Source organism: Neophocaena asiaeorientalis, unplaced genomic scaffold (assembly GCF_003031525.2).
Source record: "Neophocaena asiaeorientalis asiaeorientalis breed wild unplaced genomic scaffold, Neophocaena_asiaeorientalis_V1.1 scaffold371, whole genome shotgun sequence".
Taxonomy (NCBI): Eukaryota; Metazoa; Chordata; class Mammalia; order Artiodactyla; family Phocoenidae; genus Neophocaena; species Neophocaena asiaeorientalis.
Window position 1 is genome coordinate 5,381,341 of NW_020172369.1, and position 23,424 is coordinate 5,404,764.

Consider the following 23,424-nt stretch of genomic DNA (forward strand, 5'->3'; position numbering starts at 1 on the left):
TTTGTTTTCTATGTCTGTGATTCTATTTCTGTTTTGTAAATAAGTTCATTGGTATCATTTTTTTAGATTCCATATATAAGTGGTAGCATATGATATTTGTCTTTGTCTGTCTTACTTCACTCAATATGAAAATCTCTAGGTCCATCCACATTGCTACAAATGGCATTAGATGGCATTAGAAAACAAATTTATGGTTACCAAAGGGCATAGCATGAGAGGGGGTGAACTGGGGAGAGATAAATTAGGAGCTTGGGATTAACAAATACACAGTGCTGTATATAAAACATAAACAACAAGCACTTACTGTATAGCGCAGGGAACTATACTCAATATCTTGTAATAACCTATAATGGAAAAGAGTCTGAAAAAGAATATATATATGCTTTATATATATATATATATATATATAATATAAATACATAACTTTGCTGTACACCTGAAACTAACACAACATTGTAAATTAACTATACTTCAATTTTTAAAAATAAATAAAAAGTAACTCAGAGTTCTCAAAATCCACAGAAGCTTCCATCACATTCAGGACAAAATCCCAAGTCTTTCCCCAGGGCTACAAAGCCCTGTGCGATCCTGCCTCTGCCTTCCTTGCCACTCTTCTCTCATTTCTCTCTGTCTGGTGCCCCGAGCACCAGCCACCTGCCTCTCTGCCCTTCTTGGAAAGTGTCAGGACGGCCCACCCCAGGACTCTGTGCATTCTTCCCACATGGTTCCCACATGGGTTTCTCCCTCACCTCATATAGACGTCTGCTCAAATATTACCTCCTCGGAGAGTCTTCCTCTGAACACACTATTTAAAATGATGACCCCGTCATTTACACTGATTAAGGACACTTTTAATGCTGCTTAATTTTTCCTTCTGGGATTTATCACTACCTGATGTATTAAATGTCTATTTCCTTATGGGTTTACTTTTTTTATGAGTTATAGTCGATGTACAATATTATATAAGTTACAGATGTACATTCTGGTAATTCACAATTTTTTAAGGTTATACTCCATTTATAGTTGTTATAAAATATTGGCTATATTCCCTGTATTGTACAGTAATATATCCTTGTAGCTTATTTTATACATAATAGTTTGTACCTCTTAATCCTCTACCCATATACTGCCCCTCCTCCCTCCCCTCTCCCCACTGATAACTACTGGTTTGTTCTCTGTATCTGTGAGTCTGCTTCTTTCTTGTTATATTCACTAGTTTTTTGTGTGTTTTAGATTCCATATATAAGTAACATCATACATTATTTGTCTTTCTGAATCTGATTTATTTCACTTAGCATAATACCCTCCAAGTCCATTCATGTTGTTACAAATGGTATTCCATTGTGTGTGTGTGTGTGTGTATCTCACATCTTCTATATCCTTCATCTGTTGATGGACACTTAGGTCACTTCCATATCTTGGCAATTGTACATAATGCTGCTATGAACACTGGGGTGCATGTATCTTTTTGAATTACTGTTTTGTTTTTTTTTTTAGATATATACCCAGGAGTGGAATTGCTGGGTCATATGGTAGTTCTATTTTTAGTTTTTTGAGAAACCTCCATACTATTTTCCACAGTGACTACACCAATTTACATTCCCACCAACAGTGTACAAGTGTTCCCTTTTCTCCATAGTCTCGCCAACATTTGTTATTTTTGTTCTTTTTGATGATAGTTATTCTGACAGGTTTAAGGTGATATCTCATTGTGGTTTTGATTTGCATTTCCCTGATGATTAGTGATGTTGAGCATCTTTTCATGTGCCTGTTGGCCATCTTCACGTCCTCTTTGGAAAAATGTCTATTCAGATCTTCTGCCCACTTTCTAATAGGGTTGTTTTGTTTTTTTTCTTTTAATGTTGAGTTAATGAGCTATTTATATATTTTGGATAGTAACCCCTTATCAGTCATATCACTTGCAAATATTTTCTCCCATTCAATAGGTTGTCTTTTTGTTTTGTCAGTGGTTTCCTTTGCTATGCAAAAGTTTTCAAGTTTAATTAGGTCCCATTTCTTTATTTTTTACTTATATTTCCTTTGCTTGGAGACAGATCCAAAAAATATTGCTACAATTTATGTCAAAGAGTGTTCTGCCTATGTTTTCCTCTAGCAGTTTTATGGTGTCATGTCTTACATTTAGGTCTTTAATCCATTTTTAGTTTATTTTTGTGTATGGTATTAGGGAGTGTTCTTATTTCATTCTTTTACATGTTGCTGTCCAGTTTTCCCAGCACCACTTATGGAAGAGACTGCCTTTTCTCCATTGTATATTCTTGCCTCCTTTGTTGCAGGTTAATTGACCACAAGTGCGTGAGTCTATTTCTGGGCTCTCTATTCTTCTCCATTGATCTATGTGTCTGTTTTTGTGCCAGTGCCATACTATTTTGATTACTATAGCTTTATACTGAAGTCAGGGGGCATGATTCTTCCAGCCCTGTTCTTTCTGAAGATTGTTTTAGCTATTTGGAGTCTTTCGTGTTTTCATACAAATTTTAAAATTATCTGTTCTAGTTCAGTGAAAAATGCCATTGGTATTTTGAAAGGGATTACATTGAATCTGTAGATGGCCTTGGGGAGTGTGGTCATTTTAACAATATTAATTCTTCCAATCCAAGAACACGGTATATTTTTCCATCTGTTTGTGTTGTCTTCAATTTCTTTCATCAGTGTTCAGTTTTCTGAGTACAGGTCTTTTACCTCCTTAGGTAGGTTTATTCCTACGTATTTTGTTCTTTTTGATGTGTTCCATTATGGGTTTCTTGTGTGCCTCTCCCCCTAGACTGTATGTTCCATCAGGGCAGAGTCTATTTATGTTTTGTTCACTGTAATAGTGGGACTCTAAAAAAAGAGCCAGGACATAGTAGACTCTCAATGAATTGTTGTTGAATAATTGATTGATTGGTTGGTTAATTGAATAAGTTGCTTTAGGAAGTCAAGGAAGGCTTCCCTGGAAGTGGACAGTTGAGTGTTGCAGGATAGGTAAGAGTTTGCCAGGCAGACAGAACAGAGGAAAAGCATTCCAGACAGAAGGAACAGCATGTGATGTGCCAGATTTCAAGGCAGGAAAATGGCTTGGGTGAGTAGGATTGTTTTGCTCTCTTTTGCATTAGGCGTGTTGGGGAGTCTGACTACAGTGATGGAGAAGAAGACTTTTACTACACTGAGATCAAGCTCAACACGGACTCGGTGGCAGACGGACTGAGCAGCCTGGCCCCGGTTTCACCCTCCCAGTCCCTGGCTTCGCCTCCTACTTTCCCCATCCCAGATTCCAGCAGAACAGAAACTCCTTGTGCCAAAACTGAGACAAAATTGATGACACCCTTGAGCCGCTCTGCTCCCACCACCCTCTACCTCGTGCACACCGACCACGCTTACCAGGTGACTGGCAAGGGACCGTGAGAGTAATCACTTTACTCCTGACCAAAAGCAGTAGCATTCTGACTCTTTTTCTCCTTTTAAAGCCAGAATCTCGCACAGATGAAACCCTGTAGGTCCTTGGACTTTGCAGTACTGATTGAAGATCCGATCCCTGAGACACTGTTATGAGAATTAAAATCCTTAATACTGTAAAACTCGCAGAAGGGTGCCTGGAACATGATATAAGTACCTGTTAAATAAAATAAGTGAAAAGATGAGCATTGAAAAGTGCTGACACAACGCCACTTTCGTCCTGCACCCCAGTCTGGGACTTAGTGCACTCCCTTCTGAATTGGTAACTCACTCTCTCAGACTGGAGCTGTGGTTGTCAGTGTTCCCCAAATCAACAGTGTCAGCATCACCTGGAAACTTGTTAGAAATGTATATTTCTTGGGTTTGCCCCAGACCTGTGGGACCAGAAGGAGGGGTGGGGCTGAGCAGTCTGTGTTTAACAGACCTTCTAGGGGATTCTCCTTCACTCCAAAGTCTCATAAGACCTTAGAGACAAATCCTGCAAATACAGGACACGGCTAAAGCTCCTTTTCCCCCAGCAATTATGAACTCTTTTAAGTGTTGGTTTAGTAAAGTTTCAATACACTCAAATTTTAAAAAAAAATTTCCCATAATTATCAACCACCTTATGTAACTTTTTAGAAGAAAAATCTCCTGTACATATTTGTAATTGTGTTCTCCCACCCTTGTTTTATAAACACTTTCCATAGAACTGAATATATAACCGAATTCAATTAAATAAAAACATTAAATGGTTTTAATCATTCTTTTGTTAGGGATCTACTTTTTAGTCTATCCAGCTTTTTACTTATCATTAGTAAATCTACAGAGGATACCTCTGTGCCAGTAGCTTTATTTTTTCTTTGGATTTCCAGAAGAGTAATTATTGAATCTTAGGATATAACATGAACAGCTATGTATTGCCAAAATATTTTCCAGTGGTGTCAGTTACAAAACCACTGTCACTAGCAACTGTATGTATAAAAGTAGAAAAACTAAAACTGTAGAGGAAGAATTCAGCCATTTATTTAGTAGACTTCAACTCAAGAGCAATGGAATAGAGCTAATTATTAAATTAGTTGATGCAATAACTTTCATTCCTGACTCTTCTTAACGGCGGTCAAAAGAATTATTCACTCCTTTGTTCTTGTTTGTCAGTGTTGCATTTAGGTCTGAAATCATGGGCTTGAACCAACTTAATTAAATTATTTTGCTTATCTATATAGTGAGAGTTGGAACACACACTAAGGGATCTAGAAGTTCCTTCGCAAACCATATATTCACAATATTGGGATTTTTCTGTTTACAGATATGATAAATGCTCAGCATAAAAATATTAGAAACATAAGCAAAGAAAGAAAATCCATCCTTAGTCCCAACAACAAGAAAGCCCCTTGGTTCATATTTTTGGTATGTCCTTCAAAAGTATTCTGTGTGTGTATGTATACTCATTTTAAAAAAAAATGGAATCTATTGTAGTACTGTTTTCACTATGCTTTGTTTTTTCCACTTAATATCCCATGAACATTTTCCCACGCCAATGAGTATTCTTCAACAGCATCATTTTTAATGGCTCCGTGGCTATATCATGATATATCTACCCTTTTCCCTATTATTGGACATGTGTTTCCAGTTTTGTTAAATATAATACATAGTTCTGCAATGAACATCCTTATATCCATTTCCTGAGGATAAATTCTAGAAGTGGAATAGCTAACATGCAGAACGCTAAGAATTTTTATATGTATTGCCAAATTACCCTCCCAAAGTGTCGTAATTTACAACCTACCATCACTGCATAAAAAAGTGACTCCCCAACTTAATAGTGAGGAATTGTATATCACAGATGTCCTAAAATAGGTATATGTATGTATAAGCAGATTTCTTTTCAGAAATCGGTAGTCAAAAACTTTCTCCTTTTATACCTTCAGTTGCTTAGATAGATAAAAAGTTTATCTCTAGCTACTCTCTTTGACTGTGTTTAATTTCCTCCTATTATAATTTAGTCATTAATGTAGCTGAGATTAGTTCTGAGGCCCTGCTTTGGAAATGACAGCTTAAGACTCTGAGGTGAAATATTCTTTCATAACAACTTCCTCTGTTTTCTATTTGACAGGCCACGCCCCCTGTGAACATTCCAGGATCGGCCAAGTTCACCCCCAATGGCAGCAGCTTCAGCATTTCTTGGCAGTCTCCTCCAGTTACCTTCACAGGCATTCCAGTAAGTAGAAAAGCAAAAAGCCAGAAATCTGGTCAAAGCCAAACGTATATTTAGAGAACAAATTGTAGAAACATGCAAGAAAAAGTCGAAAATTGGAATGCCAGAAGAATTCTTTTTTTTTTTTTTAAATGATATTTGTAAACTCAGCGAGGCGTCTCATGGTCCAGACAGGCCCAACTTCTTTGTAAAAAGGTGTTTTGACTGGAATTTTAGAAACTAAAGGACAGTTTCATCAGTTGATAAACAACTTGTTGGAAATATATCAAGATGTTTTGCGTGGGTGGCGTATTTGTATGTTTCCAAAAGGCTCTATAAAATTAATAGCTGAACTCAGACCCTGAACATAAAAGAAAGAGATCCTATACGTAAATGGCATTTATCATTATGAGTAACTTTATAAGATTTGACTTTGAAATTATTGTTTGCGGGTATGTCATTTTGCAAGTTCAAATAGTAGAAATTGAAATCACTTTTTTTCTTCCAAAGCCTGAATAGTCCATGCTGAGGGGTAATTTGCAAATAAATGAGTGCTGAAATATGCCATCGGGTTTAAGTAGTATATAAGAATTGATTTGATATGGTAAATGATTACTGTCTGAAAACTCAGTATGAATGTGCTTGATTCTTAACTATTCATTTAAAAAGATATCGGGTCTTTTATAGCTTATCACAGAATATCCATAGACCCCCATACCGCTGACGCTCAAGGGGGTTTATAACTCCTGATAAGGTTCAGGAAAGTGGCTTATGATAATAGACATTAACCTTATTTTCTCCTCTCCGCCCCTCTCCCTATGGACCTCACAAAAGCTTCTTATTGCAACCGCTGGCAACTCCCAGAGGTTTCCAGCAAATACCAAGGTCTCCCGTGGAGCTGATAAAAATGAAAGTGGCTCAGTCAATTACGCTGTGCTCTGTCAATGAATATTTATTAAATTCCCTAGAGGAATAGTCAACAATAAAAAGCATCCTGCTGGCAGCATTCGAGAATTTGTGGCTTCCAGAAAATACTCCTAGAATAGGATTTTTAAACAGGATCATGGATCTGGAATAATTATGAAAGGTGCCTCCTTCACGAAGAGTGGAGCTGCTGGTTGTTCTCAAAAAGCAAGAATACGATGAATGCCCTGTTAGTAAACATTTAAAAAGCATAGCTTGGACATGTAGGTATTAGTTTTGTTTCTGGCAGGAACAATGATCCCCTAAGGTGGGTGTCAGAGGTAAACAATCAGCCCTTCTGGCGACTTTTTTTTTTTTTTTTTTTTGATAGACATAAAAAGACCCAGAGTGGCTCTCGACATGACATTTGAGACAACCTTTCTAAGCCAGCAAGGCAGCTACAATCACAGAATGACAGAGACCTGCTATTCCGAATTCCGTTCCTTCCCTTCTGTGATTTGAGCAGAATTTTCAAGAGCATCCCCCTAAAGCTCATCTGGTGTAAAAACAAGTATAGTGTGTAGACAGAACAGCCCAGTTCAGACTTCCTTTCAAATTACCTCTATGACCAGCCCAAATGGAATATTGTCCCCTTTGTTCTATTAATTAAATCATCTCCTTCTGAAGTATAGTGTGACATCACACCGTGTGGTGTTTTTTTTTTAATTGGGGTATAGTTGTTTTACAACGTTGTGTTAGTTTCTACTGTACAGTGAAGTGGAGTTCCCTGTGCTATACAGCAGGTTCTCGTTACTTATCTATTATATACGTATTAGTGTATACATGTCAATCCCAATCTCCCAGTTCATCCCACCTCCCCCCGCTTTCCCCCCTTGGTGTCCATACATTTGTTCTCTACATCTGTGTCTCTATTTCTGCCTTGTAAACCGGTTCATCTGTACCATTTTTCTAGATTCCACATATATGCGTTAATATACGATGTTTGTTTTTCTCTCTCTGGCATTTCACCAGTTCCGTGTCCTCCAAAGTTCCTAAATGTCTTACACGGTAGGATACCAGCCAGGATACCTCCTCTTGTTGGTTTTTTTAACAGTGAAATTTTAAAACTCTTCTCTCTGTGGACACTGTGGACAGAGTCCCTCATTTTGCTATCGATTGGTTACCAGGGATGTTCTGGACTAGAGCTTTGACAGAAAGTACATAGAGTAACTGAGTTAACTAGGTATCCCACTAAAATCCTATATGAGCTTCTGATTTATCCTTTCGCCAGAGAATTCCCAATCTATCTGGTTTTAGACTGTTTCAGCAGTTAAGCTTGCCATCGCTATCTAAAAATAAAGGTAAGGGGATGGAGGGAGCTGCCATTTTCGAAGGCTTTTGTTTAATTCTAGAAAGAAGACAAGGAGGCTTACTACTAAAAATGTTCTTCATGTTGCCCTACTCTCTATCAATGCTTTTTTTAAAAGAAAAAAAAACTGGCTGTTTGCTGTCCGCCCCCTTCTACAGGGGGCTGGATCTCACAACTCCACACCACCCAGGCATAGGACTGTCACATGTCCACTGGCTGGGTGCCAGCAACCATCCCTGAATTCTCCAGGAGTGCTAGTCCCACCTCCAGAAGACAGGGAGCCAGGCTGACTCTGAGAACATGTGAATCCCCACCTCCTAAATTTGTGTAATAGGATTTTCAGACAGAACCTCTAAAAGTTTTAAATGATAAGGTACTAGTATCCGTGGTGACTTCAACTTTATCCAAACTGAAGAACAGAGCAGTTGCCATTTTATTAAATCCTCATTAAAGAACACATTTCTTGTACTCCAAAGCAAGTACTCTGAGGTTGTCAACCCCATTTAAGGTTTCCTTTTCTCCCATGTCTTTGAGACCTGGTATTGAAGAGGGGATGCTTTTGTATGCTTCCTAGAAAGTAGAAATAATCTCCTTCTGCGAAATCCCAAGGTTTGAAGAATTTTATTTATTCATTTGCCTACACTGGACTTCCTGAATTTGGGGCTTTAATAAGTTCCCTGGGTAAGACCTCTTCCCAGAGGTGTATAGCCCAGAAGGTGGATGGTATCCACCAATGGAACGTTTCAGTCTTTTCTAGCCCAAGGCTATGGACATAGGGGTAGGGAGAAGACCATGGTTAATTACTGCTTTCTTTGACCTGTTTTTCCCCAATGACCCCTAATTATCTCCATTTCTTTCCCTGTCTTTTCATGGCAGAAAGCTGAGAGCTCTTGGCCCTTGTGTGTTAGTCTGCCATAATAGACTGGGTGGCTTAAGCATCCCACATTTATTTTCTCACAATTCTGGAGGCCAAAAGTCTCAGATCAGTGTGCTAGCTGATTCAGTTCCTGGTGAGGGCTCTCCTGCTGCCTTGTCAGGGGCCAACTTTTGATATGTCCTCACATGGCCTTTTCTTTTTGTGGGGTAGGGAGACAGAGAGCCCTTTGGTGTCTCTTCTTCTAAGGGCACTAATCCTATTGGATCAGGGTCCCACCCTTTGGACCTCATTTGTCTTTAATTACTTCCTTAGAGACCCCATCTCCAAACACAACCACACTGAGAATTAGGGCTTCAACATGTGAAGTGGGGTGGAGCGGACACAAAATCCAGTCCATAATAGGCCCCAAGCAAGCAAATAGGAGCTAATCAACCTGCTATCTGAGGGCCATTCCAAGAGGCTTCAGGCCAGAAAGACAGTCTCCAGGCCTGAAATAGTAGTGCTTAATTGTTACCTCTTTAGCTGGTTTGTTTTTTATTAACACTTTGATGGAGGGTTCACAATATTATGTTAGAAGAGATTAAAACCAAGACAAGGGGCTTTTTTTCTTTTTTTTTCCCATTTGGGAGATAGAAAATCACAAAGAAAAATTTCTCCAACATAGTTACGGAAGGACACAACCTCTGTATTACTGCTCTGGTGTGAGGCAAGTCCTGACTGGGATTTACAAGCTGTAACCTCTAGCTGGTCACAGGACCTCTTTCAAGCAATGCCCTCGACTCAGCTCTACGACAACCACCTTGTATCGTTGTATTGTTGAACACAGTGCCTGGCACTGGCTGACATTATGTTGTACTTCCTAGTGTTGTTATCTGTGACATGTCTCATTACTGTAAAACCAGGGGCAGAGAAAGTGGATTCTCCCTATCTGGGGTTGACTCATATAACACAAATATACTCAACATATGGGAAAAATTAGCCACGATTTTTGCAGACTATGATTAAGAATTCTTTAAACTCTTCTGAGGTCACACCTAATCAGGAGACAAATTACAGGCATATAGCCCATTTTAGTTATTTAGAAATAATACCATACAGTACTCTCTAAGTGTATTATTATATGCTTTATAAAACATGTCCCCAAATAGAACTTAAAAATGGTTTAGATGTAAAACAAATAACTCTGGAATGTGGAGGCCAGTGGGAGAAAGAGCCGAATCATGTTTTCCAGGGCTTTATTCCAGGGCACACAATACTGCCATCAGTTATGAGGCAGGATGGAAGAGAGAAAAAGCAGGGCTTTGACACCATTCAGAACCAAGTTCCAGGGTCGGCTGGTGTCAGACCGCCCATATTCAGATCCCGGGTCCGCCATTTACTTTTTGCGTGGCCTCAGCAACTTCCTTAACTTCTCCATTTCCTCATCTATAAAGTGGAAGTGGGGGCTTCCCTGGTGGCGCAGTGGTTGAGGGCCCGCCTGCCGATGCAGGGGACGCGGGTTCGTGCCCCGCTCCGGGAAGATCCCACATGCCGCGGAGCGGTTGGGCCCGTGAGCCGTGGCCGCTGAGCCTGCGCGTCCAGAGCCTGTGCTCCGCAGCAGGAGAGGCCACAACAGTGAGAGGCCCGCGTACCGCAAAAAAAAAAAAAATCTCCAGGAAAGCTCCCGATCAATAGCCGGAGGATATTGATCCTCCCACAGAACTAAGCCGCACGCTGGTGTGTGAACAGGGTCCTGGCTTCCACTATGCTGCAGCCTGTAGAAACCCAGGTCTGTTGTAGAACGGGAGGGGCTGCCATCAGACAGGACTAGACACGAAACACGTGTGCCCTCAACTCCAGACTTAAGAAAGCCGTTAGCAGAAATAAAGAAGGTAGAGGCGGGTTCTTCCTGCAGTGGGTCCAAACCTGCCCCTCATTCCTCCCCTAAACCTATGAGGTCACCAGTTTTCTAATTTCAGTTAAGTGGCACCCTCATCCCTCCAGCCTCTCAGGCCAGGACCTAGGAGGCATCCTTGATTCATCGAAAGATTTGTCCTCTTATTTTCTGTCCTATATCCCATCTATCAGCAAGTCCCAGACTCTGCCTCTACAGGATACGAATCCAGCCCCTTATCCCCACCACTGCCACACTCTCATCTAAATCACCAGTACGTTTTTCTCCTGAAACAGTGCAAAAGGCTCTTAAGCGGTCCTCGGGGTTCCTGTCCAGGCTCTTGCTAACCCATTCTCCAAGGAGCCAGAACGATCTTTGTAAAGCGTTAACCAGATGTCTCACTTCCTTAAAACGCTCCACTGGCTTCCTTTGCACTTAGAATCAACTTCAAATTCCTCATCACAGCTCCAAGACATGACCTGAACCCACCACCTCCCGTCCTCCCGCCTTCCTCCTGCCTCCCACGCATAGTCTCCCGGCTCCACTGGCACTCTGCACCTGGGAGACCTTGGCCCTTGCCCGCCCCCTTTCCCCAGAGTGCTCTGTAGATCAAAGGTAGCCTCCCCAAGAAGCCTTCCCTCACCACCCTGAACGAATATGTCCTCTCCTTCCATCACGCTTGGCCTGGTAGCCTATTTTATTTTCTTCAGGCACTTATCACTAAAATGCCCTTACTTGTTTTTGTACTTATTGTCTGTCTCCCCACTAGAATGTACACTCCATGAGGGCAGAGACTTTATCTTGTTCAGTGCTGTATCCCCACAATCTAGAACAGTGCCTGGGGCATAGTAAGTATTTAATAAATATTTGTTGAATGAAGAGCATTTTATAATCTCATATCACCCCACACAAAATTGACGTACGGCAATTCTGCAAAACTTAGAACCTTCCACATTATCCCTGGCTGATGGAAACAGTGTCACTGTCTTGTCACCTAAACGTTTCCAGTTCTCTGACTGAATAAAGAGGTACTCTTGGGATTCTACAAGTTCTACAATAATTTTTAAAACAAAAATTTTTTTCATTGTCCTGAGCACTTAAAAACAAGTCATATGAGCATATTCTAGATCATCTACAGCGGTAGTAAACTCTGAAGCGTTCGCTCCCTCTACTGTGCTAATATGCATCCTGGTCCCGCTGGGATGGGGGATGGGAGTGGGAGAGGGGGATTCTGCTTCTGGAAGAACCTACATATCCATCCACATCAAATGCAGACACTGAACTCCAAAGCTTTGTTTTTTTAAAAATTATGTATGTCACTCACCTCTGCTGGACCTCAATCCACTTAACTTTAGCAAAAAGTAAAGACCAGCGGTACAGAATAAATGAGACTCATGGCAATAATGGTTTAAAATGTTAGATTTTTTTTTCTTACATGTTTAATTTTTTTTAATTAATGACTAGGAAAATAACACTTATGTACATTCCTTTACATTGAAAGAAAATAGAGAATACTGGTCCCTGTACTAGAGAAAATCAATTCTATGGAACGTTCCCATGACTGTTGGTTGGTACTGGTATTTCTGTGGTCATGTTGGCTTCTAAGTGATTAAGTTGATCCATTTATTAGATGTTTGCTCTTTTGTATATGACAATATTGTATATTTACTTGAAACATCATTTATCTTTTGTTATAAAATTCGTTTTGTGTAGCTTTTGAGAATCCCATCTGCTGGGAAGATATTTAGTGCTAGGTGAGCACGCGATACAAAGAGAATAAGTGAGAAATGCAAGAGGAATGGAGAACGAAGGGGACCCTCCCCTCTTTACGACTGAGAGGTGGGGCATAAGGGGGTTAAACACATGCTCTGGCATCAGGGAGAGCTCACTGCAGCCCTGGCCATTGCAAGTTCCATGACCTGGGGCAAGTTATTTAACCTCCCTGTGCTTGGTTTCCTCATCTATAAAATAGGAACAGTGAGTACTTATCACGTGGGGTAGATGTAAAAGTAAAGCTGTTGTCAGTGACCCTGGCACATAGTGGATGCTCACGAAGTACTACAAGGTTGACATTCGTTCTTGATTTGCTTGGGATCTTTGCTTCTTGCTATTATCCCTGTTCAGACCCCAGAGTCTGCCATGTGGACGTCTTATGCAAGAAGCCATTTATTTACTGGCTGTGAATGATCTAACTGAATAAACAGAAGGCGGAGATCCACATTGTGTGTTGCCACTGACTAGCTGTATAATCTCAGAGAACTCTCTTAACGTCTTTTCTTCTTTAAAAGAGAGACAGATGAGGCTTGGAATAGGAATATGCTTTAAGGTTTAAAATATTCAAGTGAAAATGGGCAACTGGGAATGCAGAGATGTTGTGAAGTCATGAAGATTGGTAAAGTATTCATTGTTGCTGGGTCTTTTCTGTTGGAGGATGCCTTTAAATTCCACCATGAGCATCACCCCATCCATTTTAACATGTGGTGTCTGTGAAGGAAGCACAGCCTCTCCGTGCCTGATGGTTGGGTACCCCTGCCCACGTGGCAAAGACTAACGAAATGCATGGTGAGGAGAGCCTGCCCGTTAACTTTGTTTTCCATGTGCTTACTAGGTGTCACCAACCCACAGTCACCCAGTGGGCACAGGAGAGCAGAGACAGCACACTCACACCGTCTTGTCCTCCCCACCCAGAGGGACGGTCAGCCTAAGGTATGACTGCTTGACACCCCACACGCCTCCTCTCCAGGGAATTAACTGAAAAACAGAACAGCGAGGAAAAGAGAAACCAGAGATACAATCTTCATAAAATTCCCCTGAAATGGATGAAACACCCTTTCTTTTGTTCCCATGGTTTTCCCCATCTATTAACTCTTGATAAAAATTTGTTATTTTTCTGGGGTCACAGTTTACAGTAAATTTTCTTGCAGAATAGGTAATGCTGATTACAGGGTCTCTTTAAAGCCGTGTTGCATTAACGTCTGTATGAAATGAAGTACAAAATACGAGTTTTTAATCCAGATCAAGGAGGTCCTCGCCAGGATTCCCTTAACCAGAAGACTAGAAATTTGAGAAGCAAGAGAGCATTTGAAAGTACATATTTAAAAACTTAAAAGAATAATGCTCTCTACTGGTATTTCTTGTATTTACTTATTTAATTCAGTGTTATGAAGATGCCCAAATGGACATGTCTACAAGTGGACAAATAGAAGCTGAAGAGTACTGGAAGTACTAAAGTAGCAAATTTTAACAGTTCAGTGTAGTGGCTGTGTAAACGTCGCACACAGGTTAACGGCCAAACCTAGAGAGAGACCCCCTACTATGTTTCCTAACTTTTTCTAGATTTTTCCAGGGATTTTGAGCCCCGCAAAGAATGCCCATTGAATCCCTCACACTGAATACTGTTTCCTGGCCTGTCTTACAGGAAGCCCCGGGGAGAGGGCAAGAAGTGCCGGAAGGTGTACGGCATGGAGAACCGTGACATGTGGTGCACGGCCTGCCGCTGGAAGAAGGCCTGCCAGCGGTTCATTGACTAATGCACAGGCCCCTGATCGTCGCCCAGACACTCCTGCCCTTGACTTGTGTTGAGGGTGTTGGAAAGCGCTTTTCCTTCTGAATAAAACACACTTGAAACCCAGGGAAAGCACTTCCGGGAACCTTGGTGAAATCACAGCAAAAAACAAAAAAGGTCACCACCGTCACTGTTCTTGCTGAGAACCCAGCCGAGAGCAGCTGTAACTACTTTTTTCCTTAAAAAATCAACTTTTTTTTTTTTGCTGTATGTCTAGCTCTGAAAACTATGGACTTCTGTAGCAATCGAACCAACCAAGCCCAATTTTCCTGGAAAGGAGGCCTATTTTGATAACCTTTCTGGATAATGCCGTTTCTGAGGGTTTTCGGTGTTTTTTTTTTTTTTTTTGACACTTAAAAAAAAAGCTACATGTTATTCAGTAGCATTTGTACAAAAAGCGATACCTGTTTTCATTGTGAATAGTCTTTTTTGCCTGTTCTCCATCGGACTTCTGGGAGCAGTACACATCATGATGTGTTGCCAGGAAACGGCAGCACTCTGGGTATCTTTTCTATGTCTTTTTTGTTTGTTTGTTTTGTTTTAAAGAATGGCCCCAAACTGAACCACGGTAGAGCCGTTAGCTTGAAGGGCCCAGGAGGGCATAAGCTTGAAAAGAGATTGACAATGGACATCACCAGCAGACTTCAGCCCCAGCTGAGTTCAGGACATCCCGACGTCACTGTTGGGAAACGTCTGGGAGTCTTCCTCGGAAGCCTTCCCTGAGGGGTGGCCTGGCCCACTCTCTCCCGGCCACAATGCACTCAAGACCTGGCACGCATTGCCATCTGGGTAAGCCTCAAAGCTTCCTTCAGGGATGCGACGCCAACCATAGCTCGGATCTCTTCATCACTGCTTATCTGACAGTTGTTGCCAGGTCAGTGGCTCATCAGGCCTTCCTTCCCTCAAAACGCCACCGCTGACTGTTTTCAGAAAAGGTAGAGAACTCCAGACCATCCCGGCAGGCGTGCTTTATTTACACAGCAGAGCACAGCCTCCACGTACCTATGTGTTCAGAAAGTTATGTGAGGTCAGCATCCATTCTGAGTGCACTTTTATAGGTTTTATGCTTTAGCATGTCTGGGAGATGGGTTAATGAACAATGTAAAGATTATATGGGGAAAAGGAAGGTCCAAACCTTTATTTTTCTTATCAAAATATTGGAGCTATTCATTAAGAATTTGCTCAGAAGGGAAGATACAGAACACCAAAAGGAAAATGCGTGTTGGTATAGGAATCTCTCAATTTAATAGGACCAGGGCTTGCACTGTGTTCCATTTATTAGACTTTCTAGCGTGGTATTTGTTTGTTTGTCTGTCTTGGTGGTAGTGGTGCGGGGACAGGGGAGTAGTTGTCAAGCCCTATGAATAAGCTCATTCTCTGTCTACCCTACTCTTGATTGCCCTGCTAAAGTTACTCCTCCTATACCTATGCAAAGAAGTAAGAGCACCTTATAGGATGCACTGTGTCGGGACGGGGGCCTAGGATCAGCCATAGGAATGTTAAATGAAATTGCACAGAGCAAAGTTTAATATATTTAGAGATTGTACATATGCTTTTTTTTGAAAAGAGTAGAAAGAAGTCATCTAGTCATAAGAGCTATCCTCTTTTTTTTTTTAATAAGCAAGGGAAAAAGAAGGAGGTTCTACAGTGTAACATCTGCAACCTGTGCATTCATATATTTTGGCAATTTTATTTTTTAAACTCTCACGTGACATTTGAAGCATTATTCCTTGAAAGAGATCCTGTTTCCCTCCTTCATTTATTTTTTTCTTTAAAAACGCTTATTTTAAGAGCAGAGAAAGAGCTTCATTTAATATCACATCGTGATTACCAATCAATACAGCACCAGCTATAATGTATGTTTGAGCACTAAAAGTCAGCCAGGAAAGGGTTTTTTAAGTGCAGAAACGTATTTGCATCCTCTACCCCAGCCTGTCTTTTCTCCTCCCTGGTGTCTTGTAGCTTCACCCACAAGCACCTCTGCTGGGAGGTGATGTTCTGGCCTGGTCCAGATGGCCCTGCACTGTGGCTGGGTTGCCCAGTGGCCACAGTGAGTCCAAGGCTGGTCAGCCATTTCAGCAGGCTCACCATGGACTTCAGTGATGGTTGGGGTGCAGTAGTGGAGCACAGGGTTTTCTCTTCAGCAAAGTTCCATGGCCCTTGATCCTTGGATTAAGTCACTAATCAAAAGAGATTAAAGTGATGAGGAGCTCAATCCATCCCCTACTCCCAGAACTTTGGGACACAAGGAGGGAGAGATGGAAGCTGTGGGGCAGTCCTAGAGTGAGGATCTGTGGCTCTGACCCCAGAGGTATAGCCCATGACTAGTGCTAGGCTCTGGCCTGGTTGCCTGGGTATTAGCCAATGCACCGATACAAGCAAAGGGTAGGACTGGATGCAGCTTCCTTGGGATTTCTGAAGCCTTCTTCACACACACTCTCTGCATCTCACACTCACGCGGGGCTCCTTTCTGCTGGCCAGCCCGGGGCTCTCTGTGTCCTCTTCTCTAGCTCTGAGGTGGGCACAGACCCTCAGTACTTCCTGCACACAGACACTGATTCCCTGTACCAAGGCATGTAATGACTAAGGAACTACCAGGCTTCACCTGCCTGGCCTTGAAGAAAAGGGATGAAACTTCTTTTAAGCCACCCAGAAAGCTACAAATTGCAATATAAAGCACTGATTATAAATGCTAAAATTAAAAAAAAAATTGTAGAGCTATTTTGTTACATTTTGGAACTAAATGAAGTGCCAAGTTAAGTCCAAGATTTGCTTTATGCCTCCTCTTTTTTTTTTTTTTTTTTAGATTTTCTGATGTGGACCATTTTTAAAGTCTTTATTTAATTTGTTACAGTATTGCTTCTGTTTTATGTTTTGGTTTTTTGGCCCCAAGGCATGTGGGATTTTAGCTCCCCAACCAGGGATTGAAGCCACACCCCCTGCATTGGAAGGCAAAGTCTTAACCACTGGACCGCCAGGGACGTCCCTGTTTTATGCCTTCTCTGTGGTACCACGTTCTTTTCTGTGTTCATTTGGCAGGGGGAGGGGAGTATGGGTGGAAGGGAAGCCCCAGGGCATGCTGCTGCTTAACCGAAGCTTCGCCCATCACGGGCACCTGTCTGTGCAAAAGGAACGGCAATGCAGTGGGTTCTGGTCCCAGAGTCTTTCTGAAGAAGGCATGTGGTAGCCTTTGACTTTTCTCTCCTCGTTACCCTTTCCTGTTTCTCATCTCTCTCCAAAGAAGGCATTTCCTGGTGATGGACAGGCTTCTCCAGATAGCTGCACAGCAGAGAACAGTCATTTTAAGCCTTAGTTCTTCCCAGAGAATGTGCAACCAATTTATGGAAGGCAGTGTGACAACCTGGAGGAAACACCCGGGTAGCAAGTGGGTGGGGAGCCAGAGAGGAGATACAGGAGGGCTGCGGACACCTGGCTCGGGCTCACCATCCTAGAGCTGATCTGCTGGTGGTGACTGTCCCTGGGCACCTCCGAGAGAGCTGCCAGCTTCCCGCTCTGGGAGCAGCTGATTGTAGCAAGGGCAGAGCTCCTTTGCGGGAAGCACTCAGGCCAGGGATGCAGGACTGCCGTGCGCATCTCGGGTGGGCACAGACTGCTCTCCTCCTCACTTGCTGGGAAGTTTCCTCCCTTGTTTGGCAAAAGCCAGTGTCAGGAAGAGGGCAGTGGGCAAGAATGTGCATGCCTGTCAGCAGCTCCGTGCACCAACAGGGTGGGTGCCCTTTATGAGACGATTCTTTGTCCAGACATAACTGTGTTGCAGATGAAAACTTTCAGTATGATGTGTGTTACAGTTCTTGGGCTTTCCAACAAAACTTTTAAAAAAAATAGCTACATGTATGTTGCAAAAGATTTCTGAAACCGACCTGCCCTCTATCAAATTTCAAGATCACTTAAGTTGAAGTCCACTGTCGCCGGTGTCACACTAAGCCACACTTGAAAGCAGCCCTGGGTTCTGAATTAGCCGGCACTGCTAAAACCCATTTCCGCCTTCATCCGACTTCAATAGAAAAGGAAAGCGCAGCATTCACTTGTGAATGTTTAGAGAAAAGTGACAGAACCCGTACATATGGGAGAGAATACCTTGAGAATAGTAGCAAAATACTGTAAAAAATATTCTTTTCCTCAGGGAAAACTAAAGGGTATGTGAAAAATAGATCTGGAGGATCCTAAGACTAGAAAGGTTTTTATGACCTCCAGCATCTTTTCTAGTCAGAACAGTTTTTGTTTGTTTGTTTTTTAATGAACGTGATACCATTTCAAGACAAATTGCCATGAACTGGACAGTACCGACTTTTTGAGGTGTGGAGGAATGCTCTTTGAAACAGAACAGTTTCTTTGTTTCTTAGACCTGCGTTCTGAGGCTGACATCTGAACCACAGCACAGTCCCTGGTGGGTTTTCACAGACTCGTGTTAAGGCTGTTTGTGAATGTCATTATGAATATGACACCTTGGTGTTCCCTTTTATAATCAGCCGGTTGGATGACCGGTTATTAGCTGTACACAGAATTCTATAGGTGAGGGACGTGAAGGACGTGCATTTTACTTTAACAGCAGGTTAAGGAGCAAACTTCCGTGGACTTTTGTGGACAAGGTGCTGCTTTTTCTCATGACCCTGTAGAATTTCTGTCAACCACATCAACTGTAGCTCTGACCTGTACGAACGCAGGGAAGAATTTGTGCATACAAATGAGTAGAAACAGAGCACGATTCATGAATATGGATGAGGATGTGAATCATTTTGGAGAAAGCGCTGGGCACACACGGGTCAACTGGAAATTTCATTTCTCTAAGAAAATAACCCAACCAGCAGCATACACGCTTTCCCTGTTCCCCATACCTGTGGAAATTCCTCCAGAGCGGAACTGCTTCCTTGTGTCTTTTGCATTGTAACTAGTCAAACCGGAAGTCAGTACATAAAACGAGCTTAGCACTTTTAGGCACCAATTGTATCTCTAAGTAATGTGCACCAATAGAGCAAGAAAGTGTAAAATGCATTTAAAACCGACTGGTTTGCTTATTTTGACTGACTTTGAAAAAGTCCAGATCCAATCAATGATATACATGCTTTAAAAGGTGTATCTATCATAGGACCAGAAATCAAAATGGGAATTTTACTTTTGGTCCTGTTTTTGTAAATAGTTCCTTTTTTTTTTTTTTTAAGACAATCTCATGTTTTATAACTTTTCTTGTGAGTCTGAGAATCACAATGGTAATGTGTTATGTCAAAATGTAATCTTAAATACAATAATAATGATAACGTAATGTTCCAAATAAGACAAGAAATATACTGCATAGGCTTCTACAATTCTGAGAGATGTGACACTTTTATAATAAGCATTAGTACTTCTCAAGTTAACAGAACTGGAAATATTTTACAAGATGCAGTGTTTTGTAATCACAAAGAACATGAACATTTTGTGGGAAATGACCTTGGTTTTATACATTGTAGCTTATTTTTTAAAATACAATAATTTACCAGACAGGAAGTGTTAATATTATAAGCAATTCCTGCTCTCCAAACAAAGGGCTATGCCTCTTTTAAGCAAGTGTTCTGATGCATATCTTTTCAATTAACCCTCTGCAGCAAGGGTAGAAATACAGATCAGCTGGAAGATTATTACAAGAGAATCAAGATGGCAACAGCTACTCCTTTTATCTTTACCAGCGTGTTTTCAAAGTATTTTGGGGGGGAAAAAAAAACTTTAAGAATCATCTTATGTATCTTAAATATTTAAAATGTTAATAGATATGCTTATAGGCAATGGGAGAAATATACTTGTAAATTCTTTAGTGTAAAATGATAGATTCCTGTCACAAGGACAAACTTATTCCTCAACCTAACCAGAACCACAAAGCTGCTTTTAACCGGCAAGTATCATTTGATGTAAATTTCTAAAATCATGGTGTGTAAAGCCCAATGATAGAATTCTTAGGTGATCAGCGATGTTTAAAATAATTTTGTCCTCAGCACTTACTAAATAACTTTAAATTCCTTACCAGAACAAGTGCTTGATTTTTCACATGAAGAATTCACAGACAGGCAAGTCTGAGATCAGAAAGTCACTGTATTCCCAAGAGTCGGGAAACAAGAAAGGCAGCCATGGAGAGTTGATTAACCATACAAATAATTTTGAGCTTTGCCAAAACCATTTCATAATGCTCTACAGTTTTTTCTAGCCCACTCACTGTCAAAGCAAGAAAGCATCTTTTCTTTCTAAGATTTTGGTAATTCAAAAGCTAGACTAATTAGTCAAGTATGCAGATAACATCAAAAGAAAAGCTGGGATAGAATGGTCGTACACCCGTTGGGCAGCCCCTATAAGGTGGTCAGAGGGTCACTCTGACTTTGCTTTCTAATAGGCTTTAGAATCTGCACACATGAGGACTAGAAATGCACGGAGTTAGGGGAAAATGTGTACAGCCTCATCTTTGAGATGAAGCAGCCCAAATCTCTATCTTCATTCTCTTGGAATATCTCTAATGTTGGCATTAAAAGTTCGCAAGAAGTGTTTATTGCTGCATGGTTTTGAACCAAATGAGTCTTGCTTCCTATTTAAATAGAAGCCTCCTAATCCTTTCTAAGCAGATGCCTTGGAAAGAACAGGCAGGTTCTGTAAATGAGCGATTCAGGTCAGGCAGAAGAAGGACCCTAGAGAATGACGGAGATCATGGTGAACCAGAGGACACACACCCCCTCTAAAGGGGGATCCCAGATCTAGACAATCAGAACCATGCAGAAATCAGGCCTGGGGCTGCTAGATCTTCTGACTTGGAGATATAATGTCACCTGACACTTAAGCTAAACTCAAATTCTTGGCCAACCGTGTGCAGACCAAAGAGAACGTGTATGTGGGCAGATGCAGCCTTTGGCCACCAGTTTCAACTGTTGGGAAAAGCCGATTTCACCTTCCAGAGCCATCAGGCCAAGTTCTTCCATCAGCCCTACAAACTCACCCATTGGTACCATCTGGGCAACTAAAATCAAAGAAGGGAAAGAGGCCAGTTCTCCCCAGAAATCATTCTCATGGAAGACTTGAAGATAAAAATACAATATCCTTAAACTAGCCTTGCCTCTGATCAAAATATACTGAAACATTATTCAGCTGTCACTCTGCCTCCTGGCGTGCCCAGGCCAGGCCCCAAAGCACGGAATGACTGCAATCCTAACCTGCTTACTGTTTTCACTGCCGTGACCACTGTGATGAGGGCTGGCAAAGAACAGCCTTGTGCCTTTGGAGAAGGCAGCCAGGAGCCCCTGCAGTTTAAGATAGCACACATTGCCTCCTTGTGCCAAAGCCCGTCGCCAACCCTTCCACACCCTCTCCCACTCCATCCTGCCTCGTGAGTTTGCATCCCAGGATAAAAGTTCCTTTGTTTCACCTCTGACATGGCAAAATCCTTGCTTCAGAACTGGTAGGTACTTAGGTATTTTAGAGTGTCCAGTAACCTCCAAATGGAGTTTTTCCACGTAGAAAACCTTAACACCTTTCCCTGAGGGCAAAGACAAAATGGGAATAAATGTGTCATGGAAAAAAAGTAGACGTTGCTTCCTTCATTTGGATGAACTAAGTTATTTTAGACTGTGTCTTACACCAGAGTCCTGACGGTGTTGGGATAATCACTAACCCTTTCACATATATAAGACAGTATGTCTCTTTCAGATACATGACTTCATTTGACCTTCCCTAGAACCCAGTGTAAAATAAGAATATTTAAGATCACCATCACCACCTCCAAGGCCAACCTGGTTCAAGTGGTCTTCAACCTGTGACTCGGCCCCATTACTGCCTGGAGGGAGGAGGGAAAGAGCGTGTGAAAGAGCTCGCTCAGACCTCAGTCTTCCAGAATGATTCTAGACCTGAGAAGACCCAGGGACCCATGTTCTTCACCCATCCTTACAATCCAGGTACTTCAGCATAGAAATAAAGCCCACTCATTCGCACTGTCAAATGCACACTCGATCACCCCCGAATTTATCCCTTTAGGGTACCTGCCAGACCCCTATTCCCTAAATTCCAACTATCTAAGTGATTAATTATACGAGTTGATTAGCTGGTGCCATGTTCTGAGTAAAACTTTTGACTCCTTGGAAAAAAGTTATTTTGCCACTAGCATTCAACATGTGTTATCCATGTAAACTTATACTGACGCCCCCAAATTTGAAAACAGCTCAGATTACAATTTGTAATGATCAAATTGAAAACTACTGTCAGCTCAATGTTGGAAACACCCGGTAATATGGTTAGGTCAAGTTTAAATATGAATACAGTTTAAACAACATTGGCAGTGCCTGAGATCTCTGTCGTTGTGAGTGATTAAAAGGTTGACCAGTCCATGAACGGATTTCATCTTCCCCTTCTCCCATCAGCTCCCAGGTTTCCCATCCTGAGTTTAGGGTAAAGCCCCTCACAAGTTTAGTCATGGGGCCTAAACCTTTTTGGCCCATCACCTGCTTCATTAACAGGCTTTTTGATAAAAGATACTTTTATTATGTTTCGGAAGCAATACAGTGGTAGAGGAAGGAGCAGTGAGTTCCTCCTCGGCTGGAGAAGAAGCCCGTTTTGCAGTGGTAAGCACCAATGCCATGACAGCGGCAGGATTTCAAAGGACCCAAGGTCCTAGGGAAGAAGAAAGAAGCTACCACTCAAAAAAAAAAAAAACAAACTACAGATTTTTGAAAGAAGGTGGAGATGATGAATTCAACACTTAAACTGTAGTCCTTGTTTCTTAAAAATATTCTATCCTATTGAGCACCGTCCACATAATTATTAACTGTGAGCTTCCAAAGGAAAGATCCCCTTTACTTATATTATGAAAGTGTTAAAAATTAATTCTCATGTCTGATTAACCGTTACATTTACATACTTACTAGGGGCAATTCTCTCAATTTTTAATTCAGAAAAATTAGCCAGGGGAGCAAGTAACAACTCCTGAAAAAGGCAAGGGCACTATCATGAAAGAACATAATTTTATTAAAAAATTAAAAAGTGGCTCATTTACGTTCTTCTGAATTCTCTTTACGTCTCCGACTAAAGAGGAGAAACCAGCATTCAGAAGAAGAAATTGAGCATTAAGGGAGAAAAAGGACAGTTCCCATTCTAGTTACTATTCTTGTTTTCCTATCTTGGCATCCACCTCGAATTCGCTAGTAAAATGTTACCCTCTCCTCTTTGCTTTTATCCACCCAAG

General features: G+C 41.5%; 1 protein-coding gene across 1 annotated transcript in view; it reads left to right on the plus strand.

Annotated features, from left to right (window-relative positions):
* ZNF704 (zinc finger protein 704) overlaps positions 1-14,408 on the plus strand; it is a 205,129-nt gene extending 190,721 nt beyond the window's left edge. Inside the window, exons 7-10 of the mRNA XM_024731327.1 lie at positions 3,114-3,381; positions 5,549-5,653; positions 13,260-13,357; positions 14,070-14,408. Coding sequence (XP_024587095.1) covers positions 3,114-3,381; positions 5,549-5,653; positions 13,260-13,357; positions 14,070-14,181 — 583 coding nt within the window. The 3' untranslated portion in view covers positions 14,182-14,408. The remainder of the gene's footprint in view (positions 1-3,113; positions 3,382-5,548; positions 5,654-13,259; positions 13,358-14,069) is intronic.
* Positions 14,409-23,424: the final 9,016 nt, after the last annotated feature.